This window comes from Rhinatrema bivittatum, chromosome 1, assembly GCF_901001135.1.
Source record: "Rhinatrema bivittatum chromosome 1, aRhiBiv1.1, whole genome shotgun sequence".
NCBI lineage: Eukaryota > Metazoa > Chordata > Amphibia > Gymnophiona > Rhinatrematidae > Rhinatrema > Rhinatrema bivittatum.
Window position 1 is genome coordinate 211557180 of NC_042615.1, and position 17057 is coordinate 211574236.

General features: G+C 45.2%; 1 protein-coding gene across 1 annotated transcript; it reads left to right on the forward strand.

Moving 5' to 3' along the window:
- Window positions 1-266: 266 nt before the first annotated feature.
- Window positions 267-5050, forward strand: S100P (S100 calcium binding protein P). Its single transcript, XM_029591539.1, has 2 exons — window positions 267-525; window positions 4868-5050. The coding sequence occupies exons 1-2, from the start codon at window positions 388-390 to the stop codon at window positions 5012-5014; spliced, it is 285 nt and encodes a 94-aa protein (XP_029447399.1). The 5' UTR covers window positions 267-387; the 3' UTR covers window positions 5015-5050.
- Window positions 5051-17057: the final 12007 nt, after the last annotated feature.

Sequence of the window (17057 nt, forward strand, 5' to 3'; positions counted from 1 at the left end):
CAATACATACGTCCATTTGAGCCTTTGCCAAACTGACTGCCCTTCCTGCTTTTCTTAGTCAAACATAAATGCAGTTATTGAATCACAGTGTTTGCCTTAGAGAGGCGTGGAAAACATTCTGTGGACTAGATGAACAATGAGATCGTACCTGTAACGCTTGAATTATATCACAAATTAATTTATTTCCCAGCTGCACCCAGAATGGTGAAAAGAAGGGTAGGGCTTGGCATATTTGCTTACTGATACCAGTAGAGCATGATCTTTGCACAGATCTGAGATAATGCGGCATTATATAAGCACAACAGGTTCTGTTCAGTTTGCTACATTTCACTAAGAATCTGAAGGCCTTTGGTACTCAGAGAGGGAAGAAGCGATCCAGCTGCAAAGATGACTAAACTAGAAACTGCCATGTGCATGCTCATTGCCGTCTTTGACGAGTATTCAGCAGCAGAAGGGTCCAAGAAAACTCTCAGCAAAGCAGAGCTGAAGACGCTGATGGAGAAGGAACTGCCCGGCTTCCTCTCAGTAAGCAGCTTGCCAGGAATGCTCTGAAAGCCAGAGCTCTGCATCCCATAAACCTGGTCTTTGAGGGCTACTAGCGGCAGGCCAGGTTGTCAGGCTAATGAAAATAATCAACGTTAATTTGGTGCAAACATCTCTCATGATCTGGCTATAATTGCGATTGTTCTGAAAACCTGGCTGCAGCCCTCCAGGACCAGAGCTGGGAACACCTGAATTACAAAATTATGAGATGGCCTTTTTCTATCGAAAGGCGAATATTATAACTTAACTGTTGCACGTATCATTCTTTAAGGTTGTTTGCTGTCATTACAGTGCACTTGATGTCTATGGAGTTTGTTATTTTAATGTTTTATGGTTATTAATGAAATAAGGGGTTTCATGTTTAATGGTAATTGCAACAAAGGACTTTAAGTTACAGTACTGTATATTGTTTCTAAGAATTTGAGCTTGTTGGAAACATTTTCCAGTAAGGATGCAGTGTTGTCAGATAAGAGAGCTCGCACTCTGAAGACATTGACTGTGCTAATATCCAGTCAGGAAAGATTGCATGCTAGGGATATGTATTCATGTGAAACAAATGGGTAAAATGCAATGTGGATACCTGAAACAAACTTAAGGTGCCCAAAAATGAAACAAAACTTTTAGTTTGTTTTCCATTCAAGCCTATGGCCCAAACGTGCGGCAGTAAGATTAGTAATTATAGCAACCAAGAAATTCCTGAGTCAGGTAGTAGCCAGGACAAAGCCAAAGCAAGAGAAGAGGGCAAATAGAAATGATGGAGGACCAGTCGAGGTTAAGCTCCCCTGCTTCTGACAATATATCTTGGGTGTCTTGCTACCAAGCAGCCTTACTGCCATACCCCAGACTCTACACGTTATGGGCCTTGATGCCATTCTGCCACATTGCTTGGTTGCCATGCCCCAGATGCTACACTTGGGGCTCCTGCTGACACTGTCTCACTGCTATACTCCTTATGCTACACCTTGGGGGTCTTGCTGCCATAGGTTTCTTGCTGCCATACTCCTGACATACCACTATGGTGTCTTGCAAGCACTCAGCCTTGCTGCCATACCCCAAATTCTACACCTTGGGGGTCTTTCTGCCACTCTGGCTTGCTGCCATACCACAGACTTTCCACCTTGGGGTTATTTCTGCCACTCTGGCTTGCTGCCATACCACAGACTTTCCACCTTGGGGGTCTTTCTGCCACTCTGGCTTGCTGCCATACCCCAGACTCTACATCTTGGGGTGTTCCCGTCACCTGTGCTGCTTTGTTTCCCCTTCATAATGCCCTAGCATGTTCATGCCACTCCTGGTGTCACTTTGCCCCTTTCATGCCACTGTTATTGGTGCTCTCTTTTGTTGAAGTCTTGGGGTATATTTGACATTCTTTCTGCTACTTGGCTCCTCTACCGGTGCCTTGGAGATCTCCTGCCACTGCTGATATCCTTTTAACCCTTTCCACTGCCTAAGGCAATTCATGTCAGTCTTGGTGCCCTGGAGTTCTCATTCCCTTTCTGACGTTGTCTACTCACAAGTTTCATTAGAATTGATTAGAAAACCCCAATTTTGAAGCTCGAAATAGGCTGCATTGCTTCTCCCATTTATTTTAATGGGTAAGAAATGAAACACATCAAACTAATAAAAATGTTTTGTTTGAAACTAATGAAACAAATGGAGGTGACCTACAAAATGAATGAATGAACCGAAACAAACAAGGTTGCCTCTGTACATTCCTATTACATACCAACTGAATGTTAATTACACAAAGAAATGCAGGGGTCCCTAAACTGAAATGTGTAGCTCTTTACTAATTTTTGTTTTGTAGCTAGTATACTGGCCATAAGTAACTCTGCCCAGGCTAGACGCAAGGGTCTATGGTGTATTCAGCATGAGGGGGCCACCTTTAGCAGTGTGAACTGCGGTCCTTAGAATATCAGCCTACCTGTCTTTATTACTCCCTCTGTGACACATATTCCTCTGTCTCCTTTTTGGATTGCTATACTGCCTGTGCTTTTTGAGTAATTTTACCATTTTGGAAAAAAAGGTGGGCATGAGCCTACAGCTGAGGCTACAGTTTTGTGCACTGTAGAGTAGGGGAATCTGGATCTCCATCTATTGGGCCTGTTCCAGACTGTGCTCAGGCCCAGGGAGGGTAGGAGATTGGCTGCTGTTACAGCAGTGGCCCCTTCCAGTAAACAAGCAATGGTGAATGCAAACCCTGGAGAAGGCATCCTTCAGGCCTTCTTCAGGCCTCTTCTATCCAGGCATGCTGCCTGGATAGAAGAGTAGAAAATGAAGGACATAAGGGTGAAAATACATTTTTAAAAATGTTTTGATAGGGTGAGTACGCTTCATGGTGACCACTCCAGATTGTGTTAGTGTGGGGCCAACATAGGGCTGCACAGAGGCACCCTAATTTACTGGTGCAAGTGGCAAGATAGTAGGAAGAACTTTTTCTAGGGATTCCCCACAGTTTCCTCCTCCTTTTTGAGTTTCAGACTCAATTGGAATAAATTATTACTGTGCTTTGACACCATAAGACTTCATCCACAATGCACCAGGGTATTTTTCACACTTTAACCCCCTTTATCTCCCAACTAGTCCAGACATTGCAGCAAGAGCCACAGACCGCTGCTCCTTCCTGAGTCTGACCAATAGATGTTGCCATTTTGCGATGGACAAGATCAGGGATGGCCTGGTTTTCAGGATATCCACCATGAATATGCTTGAGCTAAATGTGCATACAATGGAGGCAATGGGTGCACATCTAGCTTGTGCACATTCATTATAGATATCCTGAAAACCTGTTTGTGGCTTTTGAAGATTGGACTGGACCACCTCTGGCCCAGACGTTCTCCAACCCAGAGTCTGTGAATGTCTCCTTTGCATTATCCCTGGTCTCCCTGACCTCAGGAGCAGAAGCCAGGTTGAGGAACTGAAACCATATCTCCTTCATGATAGCAAGCAGCACTGCCATCAAACCATTGGGTCAGCCCATGAAGAACCTTTAAAACATTAAATAATTATTTCTCCTAAAGAATGAAATAATAATCTGAACTAAGCAAGGCAATTTGTATTCTTTTTAAAATGTGTTCTACTGCCAACTGCATTACTAAATAAAAAATGGTAGTAATAATACCCAGGACTTCCCAAACTCAGTCCTCGAGGGCCACTACCTAGTCGGCAGCATTGCCACAATGAATATGCAAGCAGACAGATCTCATGCATATTCATTGTGGAAATTCTGAAAACCTTTACTGAGTTGTGGCCCCCAAGGACCAAATGTGGGAACCCTTGCTTAAAACAGTCATAACCACTCAGGTGTTTAAGCCTTTTAAAATCTCCTCTTACTTAGCATCTCCTGCCCTTCTACTACTACTTAACATTTCTATAGTGCTACACTATAGACACTACACTATAGAAGTGCTTAACATTTCTATAGTGCTACACACCATACGCTCTGCAGACTGTAACATGGATCCCATGCAGACATCACACTGCGCATATCAAGCATGGCTTCCCAGATTCGTCCTGATGATCCTACACTCAGTTGGGTTTTCAGGATATCCACAACGAATATGCATGAGATACATTTGCATATGTGGGGTCTCCAGTGTATGCATATTTTTTAACACATACATATTCTTTGTGGCTGTGGACTCACCACGACATTTCAGAAAAGCCCTGTGGTAAATTAAGGAAGAATATAGCATCATGGAATGAGAGGAGGAATTTTTCATTTTATTCTAAAAATATAAGTAACAAAATATATGAGAAATAAAAGAGAGCTATGGTGAAGCAATAAAGCCAAGAAATAGGAATGTTGGTATTTTCAGAGCTCTCGCTCTCACTGATGAGTTAAATTCAGCTGCAGCTATAAAATAAATCTTTAGTTCATCCAAAAAAACCAACAGGACCAGGAGAATGTATTATTATTATATATACAATAGCACCACCTTCAGTATGGCAGAGAAACTGCACCTCCAGCATTTTACATTTCATTATTACAATTCGGCGGAATTTGCTTTGGGATTGCACATTCTTGAAATGTTATGTTTCACACATCCTGAGTCTCAAGATCCCTTTTGATTGGTTCTTATTCATTACATGCAGTGGTTTGGTGCCACCTTTGAAGCTCCACCAACATTTTATCCAAGCACTGAGCTCCATGGTTTGTCAAACTTATCTGTTCTACAGCTCACCTGCCGAAGGGAATACTCTTAAATAACTTGTGTTGCTCAGTTTTTTAATTCTGATTTCCAGGCTAAATCCAAGAAATGTCACCCTTTAGCCAAGATGTCTCGCTTCACTACTGATAATGAAATACTTTTATTTCTTTTAGAACTCAAAGGACAAGGACGCAGTCAATAAGTTCTTCAAGGAATTGGATGTCAATGGAGATTCTGAAGTTGACTTCAATGAATTCATCATTCTTATGGCAGCACTCACCTGCATATGTCATGAGTTTGCACAGAAAGCAAGCAAATAATTGTACCATTTTATAAATTAAAACAATTACAGCAAAGGAGTCACTAATTCTTTTAAAAACAGCATGATGTATCTTGTAGTTTTCTTGGTTCCATTTCTCTAATTATTGTTTGCTATTATTCTTGGCAAGAAAAAATTACATCTTATTTTGTTTATGCTCTTATCTCAATTCAGACTGACAATTATACATTAAGGTGATGGCTTCTGATCTGCCTTAATTATGCTGAATGCCTGATTTTACTTGCAGGACATCCACAATCATTATCACAGTTTGTCAGAGGCATTAGGGGTTTGACCATGTCCCAGAGAGGATGTACTTGGTCTGGGAAATGACTGTTGGATGCACACTGCTGAGATGGTGTTGGCAAAAAAATAATACACAGAAGGGTTCAGCTTTGGAGGTTTGCCTTCCAGCCCTGGTCCATCTGCACTATCAAGTAATGTGTTGAAAAAACAGGAGAAAAGATTACCATTAACATAATTAGTCTTAGTGAGAGGAATGATGAGCCAGTGATAATGTAGTATGCTATCAAACAGAAAACTTGGCTTTGATTCCCAGTGCACAGTCTTCTCTGCTCCTTGATCCAGCCAGGGCTGTGAGCTCTCAGTAGGGGTTACCAACAGCTCCCATTGCACGCTGCAGTGGATTGATATTCTTATTTTTAACAAAACTAGAGAAAACAGCCCTGGAGGTAGTTATCAGGGCTGTTACAGGGGCTATAGCCATCTCAAAAAATAGCCACAACTGCCAGTGCAAAGCTGGTGATTGGAGGAGGTCAGGCTGGCCACACACGGCCTCTGCCCCCACCCGACATCCTCTTTTCTCCCCCTTCTCCATCCCAGTGGTCACCTTTTCTTTTCCCCTTCCCCCGTGGATCTTGGCAGCCTTCTCTTCTTCTTCCCCACCCCGATCCCAAAAGTCATTTTTTTCCTTAAACCTCCCACCTCCGGCCACAGGGGAGTGGAATGTCATCCCTGCTGCTTCCACTCCGCTGTTCCTAGTTTCCCAGTTTCAACCACAAGATGCCTCATAAATCCCAGGAGATCCACAGTGCCCTGTGAAGTTCAAACTAGGAAGGTAAAGCAATTAACTACTAACCTTAGCAGAAGGACTGGGGTAACCTGCACAGAGCAGCAGTTACTACTACCCTCTAAAAACTTGCTGGGCAGACTAAATGGACTATTTTGTTCTTTATCTGCCATCATTTACTATGTTACTATGAGTAGAGAAATTGTTTTTCTTCATTTTGTGCTCCTTGGTCTCACCCTCTCTCCTCATGTTCCCACAGTCCCCTTATCAACACCACTTTTCCTGAATCTGATGGTGGAGGAAACAAGAGCGAGGAACTGGAGAAGGCAGCCAGGGTTGGTGGAGTGTGGGGGGGGTGGAGAAGGGGCTGGAATAAACACTGCAAGGGTATTAGGCACCCTAGGTAAACCTTCTGCCTTGCGCCCGCCCCTCCCCCTCCCCCTCCAGTCCAGGCCCTGACCTCATTTTCTCAGACAGGCCCTCTCTCTTACACACACTTAGGTTCCTTGTCTCATTCACACAAGCTCCCTTACACAGGCTCCCTCCCTCTCTCTCATGAACACCATTGCTCACTCACATATGCACACAGATAGAGGCGCTGCTTGCGGCCCGCCGAGTCTCTGCTTTTCTCGGCTGTGAGTGGGATGGCCTCCACTTGCAGCCCCGCATTGCTGCTCTTTACCGCCCCTTAGTGGCTGGTGCCCTAGGCGACCGACTAGTTTGCCTATTGGGATGCGCCGGCCCTGGATCCCAGCATTGAGGGCAGAGTGGGGGAAAATGGAAGAACCAATGTTATAAACAGGCCAGTAGGATGAAGCACACAGTATCAGATTTACTGCCAATGTGAGAATCCCACAGAAGCTGAATAGTGGCTGTAAAGCAGGGAAATTTCTTGCACTGTTGCTGTGCCAGAACAAACTCTGGCCTAATATCAGGATAGGAGCAGCTGCCCTGGCACAGAAAGCCTGCCCATTTCTGCCACTTTCATTCTCTTCTTGTGGTTTGCTGCTTCCATGTGCTGCTCTGTAAGCTTACAGTTGTCTGCACGGAGACCACAGGAGAAGCAAGTCATGAAGAGAAGCCAGATCTAGACAGCCCCAAGCGAACTTGAAGCAGGTACCAATGCAACCTCCGCCACCCTAACCCCCAACCCAATTTACCAGTGCTGCTCTTTGCTGCCTGCCTGCCTGTCTTCAAAGGTGCTGGATCCCGGTCAAAATCTTCCACTTCTCTAGGCCCAGGAGATCAACGTCACTCCCTGCCAATCCAGGCAAGAAAAGATCATGTGTCGCCGTGGGCATGCCTTTTGCAGGGCTAAAGCTGTCTCTGGGGCTTTTCTTTCCCTGAGCTAAGAAGGCCTCAGGGAGGGATGCAAGGGAGAAGAAGCTGCTGGGCCAGAGGTGTTTGTGCTGTTGCTGTTCTTTTCTCCAGGCCCCTGAGACTTGGCACTGGGGGGGGGGGCCTGGGATTCGCCCGGTGAAGAGACGCGGGAGCAAGCGACGTTTACCGTTTGAACAAAACAATCCCCTGATGCAGAATCAACCTTCGAAACACGGCACATGTCAGGATTCTTGGGATTACAGTACAACAAGCAGCTGCTGCAAGATAAGCTGTTTATAAATTTTATTTCCAAGAAAATTACAAAAAAAACTGAGCAATTGTGACCTATGATTATTTAAAAAGCAATGAAGGTCGGTTGACTGGGAGTGCTTAGTATGATGTTCCAGTAATAACTCATTTGTTATATCTATCACAGTATAATTGTGTTTGGATATTGTCTGTGGAAGAATATATATATTTGGCTGTTGTGCATGAAATCACTGCCATCAGGGTAGGGTAGTGGGACAGCAGTAATGGGGGTGGAAATGTATTTACCTTTCCAGTATTCCAATACAGAGTTTGACTTATTGGGGTTTCCATTTCAGTTATGTCTAAACATTTGTGTTTCTTGTTTGTGGTCCCTTATTCTGTATTCGATAAGGGTATGTGTGTGTGACTGTAAACCTCTCCCCTATGAGGGAGGGGCCACAAAAATAACTCCACCTCTTAGCTGTGTGTTTAGGGACAGATACATGTAATGCGCCCACACAAGTAAAGGGTCTCCCAGGGTTGGGGAGGAGAGGCTGGAGCAGAGAGTAGAGCAAGAAGTGATAACATAATACCCACCTCATTTAGCTACAGCAATTGCATATAAAATCAGTGCATGCACAGTTACACAGCGCGTTAGGATTCTTATACTCTATAGCAAACACAGATAAATGGCATTATAATGAAAAAAGGAATACGATTTTATTAACATGGAAAAGTGGGGAAAATCAGGTTGCAACATAAAAAACGAAAAATCACTAGCCCCACTCTGTATCTCATTTCACTTAACTTGCAAAATAGTATACTTCAAACTCCCACCTAAATTCTAGCCAGAATACTAACATAAATTCTCAGTTAAGTCTCATTTGAGTTCGGTTTTCCTTATCGTTAGACAAGCTGCTCCACTGTGTGCTTGATAAAGCCGATGCAGATGCTTGAGATCCTGTGCTCAGGTCAGCTGCAGAGTCCACTTGCTTCAGGAGATTGGAAGTCCCGTTTGTCAAAAAAAAAAAAAAAAAATTCCTCTCTGCTCTATATAAAATCATGACAAATCTTCTGAATGTCCCTGCAACTAAGTCAGCCTGATACTGAATATGTACATACTGTTCTAAATAGTGTTCTTCTAGCTATAAATGAAACAAAATGTCAGGGGATACTTGACACTCACATTCTTTTTCCTCATAGGGATATGCATTCGTTTGTGACGAAATAAGAAATATAGACGATATTTCCTATTTTGTCGCGTTTCGGGGGGGGTCCCCGAAATGATAGGAAAACCCACGAAATTTCATGTGGTTTTCTTATTGTTTTTGGGAGGGTGAAAGAGCACATTAAAAAACCCCCAAAACCCACCCCGACCCTTCAGATTTAAATAATTACAATCCCCCACCCTCCTGACCCCCCCCCCCCCAAAACTTGCTTAAAGTCCCTGGTGCTCCAGCGGGGGTCCCGGGAGCAATCTTCCCCTCTCGGGCCGTCGGCTGCCACTAATCAAAATGGCGCCAATGGCCCTTTGCCTTTATCATGTGACAGCGGCTATCGGTGCCATTGGCTGGCCCCGTCACATGGTAGGAGCAATGGATGGCCCGCGCCATTTTTTAAGATGTCACCGGCCATCCATTGCTCCTACCATGTGACAGAAGCCAGCTAGTGGCACCGATAGCCCCTGTCACATGGTAAGGGCAAAAGGCCACTGGCACCATTTTGTTTACTGGCAGCCAATGGCCAGAGAGTGAGAGATCGCTCCGGGGCCCCGGCTGGACCACCAGGGACTTTAGGCAAGTTTTGTGGGGGTCAGGAGGGTGGGGGATTGTAATTAATTAAATCTGAATAGTTGGGGTGGTTGGGTTGGGTTTTTTTTTCGGTTCGGGACAGCTGAAAAAAAATCGGCCCGAACCGCGGGAAACGAAATTTCCCACACGGGCCAATAACGAAGGCCGAACCAAAAGGTTCGGCCAAGTCACATCTCTACAAACTAACAAACTACTGCTTTCTCGGCACTGCTATATAATTACTATTTTACAGACTATGGCAAGAAGGAACGCTGCCCTCTGTCTGCAACTGCCCTATTCTTTTCGGTAGCAGCCATGTGGCTGGGGTAGGAACCTCACCTTATTGCTATGTCCTGTCCTTTCATCGCTGTGTCTGTCTGACTGTGCACAAAAGACAACCTTTCTTTATACCTAATTTAAAAAGTTCATTAGCAATTGATCCCCTGCCCTCATTGGCTCTGGTCCGCAATTACATCCCAGTAATTATAGCCAGGTCCACTTTGTGTCAGTGCAGTTTAGGGGATCATACCACTGGCTTCAACCCCCCCCTCCCCCCCATGCTTTTTTTGTAGGGAAGCCAGAGGGTAATTTAACATTTGTATGGGTGGGAAGTACTTCTGTGGGATTCAAAGGAAAACATTTGCATGGCTGCTCTCTGTCTGACCACCAAGGTACTGCTAAGTAATTCACATCACCATTTGCTAGTCAGAGGAAGAACAATATCTTAAGTTTCTGGCTTACATGATCAAGGTGAGATGTTCTGCTAAAGTATGGTTTCTGTGTAAGGAGGTTAAAGGGGCTCTTAGGTAAGATATGGCCATTGCAGAAAGACTAAATGAATTATTTGCTTCTGTGTTTACTAATGAAGATGTTGGGGAGATACCAGTTCCGGCGATAGTTTTCAAGGGTGATGATTCAGATGAACTGAACCAAATCGCTGTGAACCTGGAAGATGTAGTAGGCCAGATTGACAAACTAAAGAGTAGCAAATCACCGGGACTGGATGATAAACACCCCAGTGCTCTGAAGCAACTCAACAATGAAATTTCAGATCTATTAGTTAAAATTTGTAACCTATCATTAAAATCATCCATTGTACCTGAACACTGGAGGGTGGCCAATGTAACCACAATATTTAAAAAAGGCTCCAGGAGTGATCCGAGCAAATATAGACCAGTGAGCCTGACTTCAGTGTCAGGAAAAATAGTGGAAACTAGTCTAAAGATCAAAATCACAGAGCATATAGAAAGACATGGTTTAATGGAACACAGTCAGCATGGATTAACCAAGGGAAGTCTTGCCTCACAAATTTGCTTCAATTTTTTGAAGGGGTTAATAAACATGTAGATAAAGGTGAGTCAGCAGAAGGTGTTTGACAAAGTACTTCATGAGAGGCTTCTAAGGAAACTAAAAAGTCATGGGATAGGAGGCAATGTGCTTTTGTGGATTACAAACTGGTTAAAAGACAGGAAACAGAGAGTAGGATTAAATGGTCAATTTTCTCAGTGGAAAAGGGTAAACAGTGGAGTGCCTCAGGGATCTGTAATTGGACCAGTGCTTTTCTATATATTTATAAATGATCTGGAAAGGAATATGACGAGTGAGATAATCAAATTTGCAGATAATACAAAATTATTCAGAGTAGTTAAATCACAAGCAGATTGTGATAAATTGCAGGAGGACCTTGCAAAACTGGAAGATTGGGCACCAAATGGCAGATGAAATTTAATGTGGACAAGGTGTTGCATATAGGGAAAAATAATCCAATCTGTAGTTACACAATGTTAGGTTCCATATTAGGAGCTACCACCCAGGAAAAAGATCTAGGCATCATAGTAGATAATACATTGAAATTGTCAGCTCAGTGTGCTGTGGCAATCAAAAAACAAACAGAATGTTGGGAATTATTAGGAAGGGAATGGTGAATAAAACGGAAAATGTCATAATGCCTCTGTATCGCTCAATGGTGAGACCGCACCTTGAATACTGTGTACAATTCTGGTCGCCACATCTCAAAAAAGATATAGCTGCGATGGAGAATGTACAGAGAAAGGTGACCAAAATGATAAAGGAGATGGAACAGCTCCCCTATGAGGAAAGACTAAAGAGGTTAGGGCTGTTCAGCTTGGTGAAGAGACGGCTGAGGATATATATGATAGAGGTCTTTAAAATCATGAGAGGTCTAGAATGGGTAAATGTGAATCGGTTATTTATTCTTTCGGATAATAGAAGAACTAGGGGGCATTCCATGAAGTTAGCAAGTAGCACATTTAAAACTAATCGGAGAAAATTCTTTTTCACTCAACGTACAATTAAGCTCTCAAATTTGTTGTCAGAGGATTTGGTTAGTGAACTTAGTGTAGCTGGGTTTAGAAAAGGTTTGTATAAGTTCTTGGAGAAGTCCATTAACGGCTATTAATCAAGTTGACTTAAAGAATAGCCACTGCTATTACTAGCATCAGTAGCATGGGATCTACTTGGTGTTTGAGTACTTGCCAGGTTCTTATGGCCTGGATTGGCCACTGTTGGTAGCAGGATGCTGGGCTTGATGGACCCTTGGTCTAACCTAGGATAGCAATTTCTTATGTTCCTATATTCTTATGAGCTATAACTTAATGGAGCTGCTCTTGTTATTTGCTCTACCACCTGTACAGGGGCTTTGAATGGGGAATAAGACAGAACAACTGATAGCAGATCTTCTCACAAGGGACCTCCTCTCTCACACACACACACAAACACCACTCAGGTTCAAGTGCTTTATTCTGGACACGTTAGAAAAGCAGAGCTTCAAATCTCTATAGACCTTTCTGGCTAGGATTAATCTGTTCTGTTTGTTAACATCCATTACGTTTGCATGTAGTACTCGCCTACCTTGATCTGTATGCCTGTCACAGAGGAATAGCCAGAGTCACTGCTGCTGAAGCCAAGACAGACCTTCTCAATATGGCTACTTCAGTCTGCCGTTGTATCATGCGACTGCTTTACGTTTCAGGACTTCTGACTCTAGGAGGCAATGAAGAAAGAGAAAGATTTTGAAACAGCTGGGCTCGCTGGAAGACGTCAGTTGGAGATAGAGACTGATAGACAGCTGTCAGGTTTTGCAGGAGAAGTTTTGTTCCCTAGAGTCTCTTGCTTGGGTGAGCAGCTGAAGTTTGACAGACAGTTCAACTAAGCTGTCTTTGTCTGCACTGGGAGAGATCTTTTAGATTCTATAAGGAATCTTGATAGTGGTTTTCCTGCTCAGCTTGAGGAAGTAAAAAAAAAGCAAAACAGACAGCCCATACAGGACAGCTCCAGAATAGCTGCATTCTTGAGAACTGTGCCAAGGCTGTTTGCTGAATCTTCCACCAGAGGAGCTGAATAAAGCTTTCAGGATCCAGTCATGGGACGTGTGACTACTTCCTGACTCAGATGCACAAGGCCCTGGGTTAATTTGCGTTTCTGCCTTTCTATTGTGATATTCTTCAATATTTAAAAAGAAGTTATCCGCAAGAGCTGTAAACACTTGTGTAACCCCCATCTTGGTGGATGCCTTAGAAGAGAGGGGCACATAAGGCTCCCAGGGCCACTTTCAAAATCTCTTTCCCACTCTCGCACAGTTCAATAGGCCCTAGGATGGGGGGATCTTTTCCATTGGTGGGGGAAGGAATAAATCCTTCCCAAGGGCCAAGGTGGTAAGGGTGACTCACAATTCATTGCCCTGGGGAGGCAGCAGTTCACTTTCACCCTTAAGGGATGTGAGGGCCAATAAAATACCCCGGAGGCTCAGGTAGAGTGTCCAAAATAAACCTTTACTGGATAAAGGACTTGCATGGCAAAATTGGCACTTTCCACATCAGATCTTGCCATACATATATGGCTTGAATTTCACAGTTCTCAAATCTTTCCTCAGTCGGTGCAAGGGTCTGTCATTAATGGACCAGAGAACCTCTTACCCTCCAGGACTTTGGAAAAGTAAGATCTCGCAGGGGGACAGAGATGATATCCTAAATGGCTAGAAAAATCCCCTTCCAAATTACTGGTTAAAAAAATACGAGGTATCAGTCTTTGCGCAGACTCCCAAATTTGTACTGCTTCTCCCCAGGGTGAAGACTGAGAATGGGTGGCTTCAGATGTACTGCAAAACAGTTCTTACTCACAGGTCTCCTCTTCTTTTTTTAGGAAAAGTCCCATCAGCAGGCAACACAGCAGTTCTCTCAGATGTTCCCTCTTCAGGGGCAGGAAGGGTGGCCAAAAGGTTGGTAACTCAGGGAAAATCTTCATAAAAATCTCAAGCTTTGGAAATGTTCTGCTGCGAGTTACCTCTCTTTCAGCTCGTGCTGTGTGGGATGGAGAGCAGCAGAATCTTCCCTACCTCCTTCTCATGCTCCAGGGGTTCTCACAGAAAAAATCCCAGAAATCAAGAGTCCAAAAGCACAATTAGGGTGAGGATCTAGACTGGAAGGCTTACTACCCTAAAAGGGGAACAAAACTGCAACTTAGAAATTACTCCTACTCCTCTGAATTCCAACTCAAAGTGCCACCCAGTAACTTCAGCGGAAGAGCTGCTCCTGAATGTCACACCCCTCCCTCTGCTTCCTATGTCATGTCCTGTCTCTAAAACTGGTCAGAACTAAGGCCAAACTCTTCATGAATCCCAAAGGCTCATTACACTTGGATTGCGAGTAAAATTAATTCTGAGTTGTTTAAAAGCTGACTCTTTTGAATTCCCGGCCCCATCACCTGTACCCCAGTTGCAACAGCATCATGATACAATATTGCCTGCCACTCCCAGAAAGTCAAAGACGTCTGGATGCCAATTCCTATGAGTCAAGGAACAGTACATACTGCGGTGCACTCCTGTGGAAAGGGTGGGGGGAGGCAATTGTCTGCGCTTATGCCTGAACAATAATGGGCCCAGTGAGTATTTATTTATCTAATTTAAAATGTTATATTCTACAACTTCCTTACACTTGCTACTCAGAGCAGATTACAGGTAATTCCAAGATATACCAGGCCTTAGTATTAGAAAACTATAAAGATACATCACAACCATTGTTGATTGAACTAAGTGAAGTATATTACTTTAAAACCATTTGCATGGCTTACAGATACTAACATAAGAGTTTAACCTTTTTTTTCTATGCATAGTTTTTAATACAATTTCTTTCCTGCATGGTTATGCCGGAGGTGGACCCTTGGCCTGAGGTGAGGTTGACGCTACCTGCAGGGCAAGCCCTACGGGTCCCCACCGTTGGAAGGCGGAGCTGGCTGAGCGACGGAGACCGGCTGGAGCTTCGCCAATACCAGCCCTCATTCCCTGCAGGTTGAGCTCTTGGGTGCCGGGGCCGGCTAGTCTTAGGTGGGCCTCCATCCGAAGACTCCCAGTGGATGATGTAGGATACAGCCAGGGGCCAGCAGAAGGCACAGGGAGAAGAAGACGAGTCCAGATGAGGCAGAGATCCAGAGACCCGAGTGCCAATGGAGAATCAGAGGCAAGAACAGGAGGCACCTGAGTAAAGAAGGACGAAGCCTGAAAGGCCAAGTCCAGGGTAATACCAGTAGCAGAGATGGAGAGCAGGCTGTAGTCGGGACAGGCGGCAGACAAGGACAGGCAGTCAAATGAGCAAGAGTCAAAACCAGGGGTCAGTCTGAGCATGGTCAAGCTTAGCAGGGGTCAAGCCAGAAGTCAATCCAAATGTGGTCAAGCATAGCAGGGGTCAAGCCAGAAGTCAATCCGAACAAGGAGAGGCTGGGACCAGTAATGGGACAGGAACAGGAACCAGAACGAAGACGGGATCAAGAACCAGGAAAGTAGACAGGATCAGGAAAAAGCAACAAGCACACGACAAGCGTGGAGACGTGTTGCCAAGGCAAGGAACTAGTGGCTGGGCCTGGCCTTATACACCGGGACCCAGTGTTGTCATCATCCGGGGCCACAGGTTGGGTTCCTGCTGCAGCCCTTTTAAAACCCGGCGTGGCACGTGCACGTGTGCCTAGTGGGCAGCATGGTGCTGGATGGCGGCGACTCCCTGTGGCACACACAGAGAGACCTGCTGAGGAACTGTAGAGTCCGCAGAAGAGCCGGGGATGGCAGGGGAAGCTCGGATGCGCAGGCGGCTGCCCACTGCTGCGAGGGAGGTCAAACCGGGAGCAGGAGCTGGAAGCCGATGGTAAGTGACCCCAAACGTAGGCCTGCTGCGGGCGGCACACACAACTGTACCCCCCCTTACGCCCCCCTCTTGGAGGCCTGGGCTTGCCTGGATGGGCATGATGGAAATGGAGGAGGAGCCCCTTGTCCAGTATGTTGTTTGCAGGCTCCCATGAATTTTCCTTGGGGCCGTAGTCCTCCCAAGACAGGAGGTATTCCCAGCAGCGACCTCTTCGGTGGACATCAAGGACTTCTTGAACTTTGTACACAGTGTCAGTTTCAGCAACAGCTTGGGACAGCGCAGGTGCCTTCCGAGAAGGCCAAGTGAGTATCACTGGTTTCAGTAGAGATACATGAAATGAATTGGAGATGCCAAGAGTTGGAGGTAACCGGAGCAGATAAGTAACAGGTCCTGTACTTCGAGTGACAGGGAATGGACCAATGTATCTGGGTGCAAATCTCTGAGAGGGAAGTTTGAGATGGATGTAGCATGTACTCAGCCAGACTTTTTGGCCAGGTTGGAATTCTGGAGCAGGACGACGATGAGCATCTGTAGACTTCTTGGCCCGAGCTGCAGCCTGATGCAAACGGAGATTGGTTTGGGTCCAGAGTGCTTTAAGGGCATCTGCAGTGGCCTGAGCTGCTGGCTGAGGGTACCGATAGTGGAATCGGTAATGGAAGCTGGGGTTGCCTGCTGTAAACAATAGAGAAAGGTGAGACTCCAGTAGCCACTGTGAAATGGGAGTTGTGGGAAATCTCCACCCACAGAAGTAGCTTCGCCCAGTTATCCTGTTGATCATTGGTGTAGGCGTCGAGAAAGCTTTTGAGCGAGCGGTTTGTCTGCTTGGCTTGTCCGTTGGCCTGAGGGTGATACGCCATCATCAGGCTGATAGAAATGCCAAATTTACTGCATAAGGCATACCAGTAACAGGCAACGAACTGGGGGCTTCTGTCAGAGGTTATGTCTGTGGGAAGGCTGTGCAGGTGGAACACATGCTGGAAGAAAAGACGTGCTAATTCTGGAGCCGAAGGCAGGGCAGGCAATGGGACAAAATGGGCCATTTTGGAAAACTGGTCCACGATGACCCAGATGACCGTGTTTCCTCTAGAAGCCAGGAGGTCCACAACAAAGTCCATGGATAAATGGGTCCAAGGTTCCACAGGTGCAGGTAGTGGCTGAAGAAGGCCCCAAGGTCGACCCACCGGTGGCTTTTGCTGAGCACACATTGAGCAAAAATCCACATAGGCTCGAGTATCGGTAACCATGGTTGGCCACCAATAGAAACGCTGGAGGAGTGAGAGTGTCCAGGCGCATCCTGGATGACCAACAATCTTTGAATCATGCGCCCAATGTAAAACCTTCTCTCGAAGCCAGCAAGGTACCACAGTCTTCCCGGCTGGAACTGGAATAGAAGCAGACAAACAGATACATGCAAGGTCAATAATATGGCTAGGTTTTTCAGGTTTGTCATCTGGTTCGAAGGAGTAAGACAGGGCATCCGCCAGGAGGTTCTTCTCTGCTGGA

Coding starts and splice junctions, on each gene's coding strand:
- S100P (XM_029591539.1), top strand. CDS start 388: ATGACTAAACTAGAAACTGCCATGTGCATGCTCATTGCCGTCTTTGAC. Junction 526..4,867: donor AACTGCCCGGCTTCCTCTCA/GTAAGCAGCTTG, acceptor TATTTCTTTTAG/AACTCAAAGGACAAGGACGC.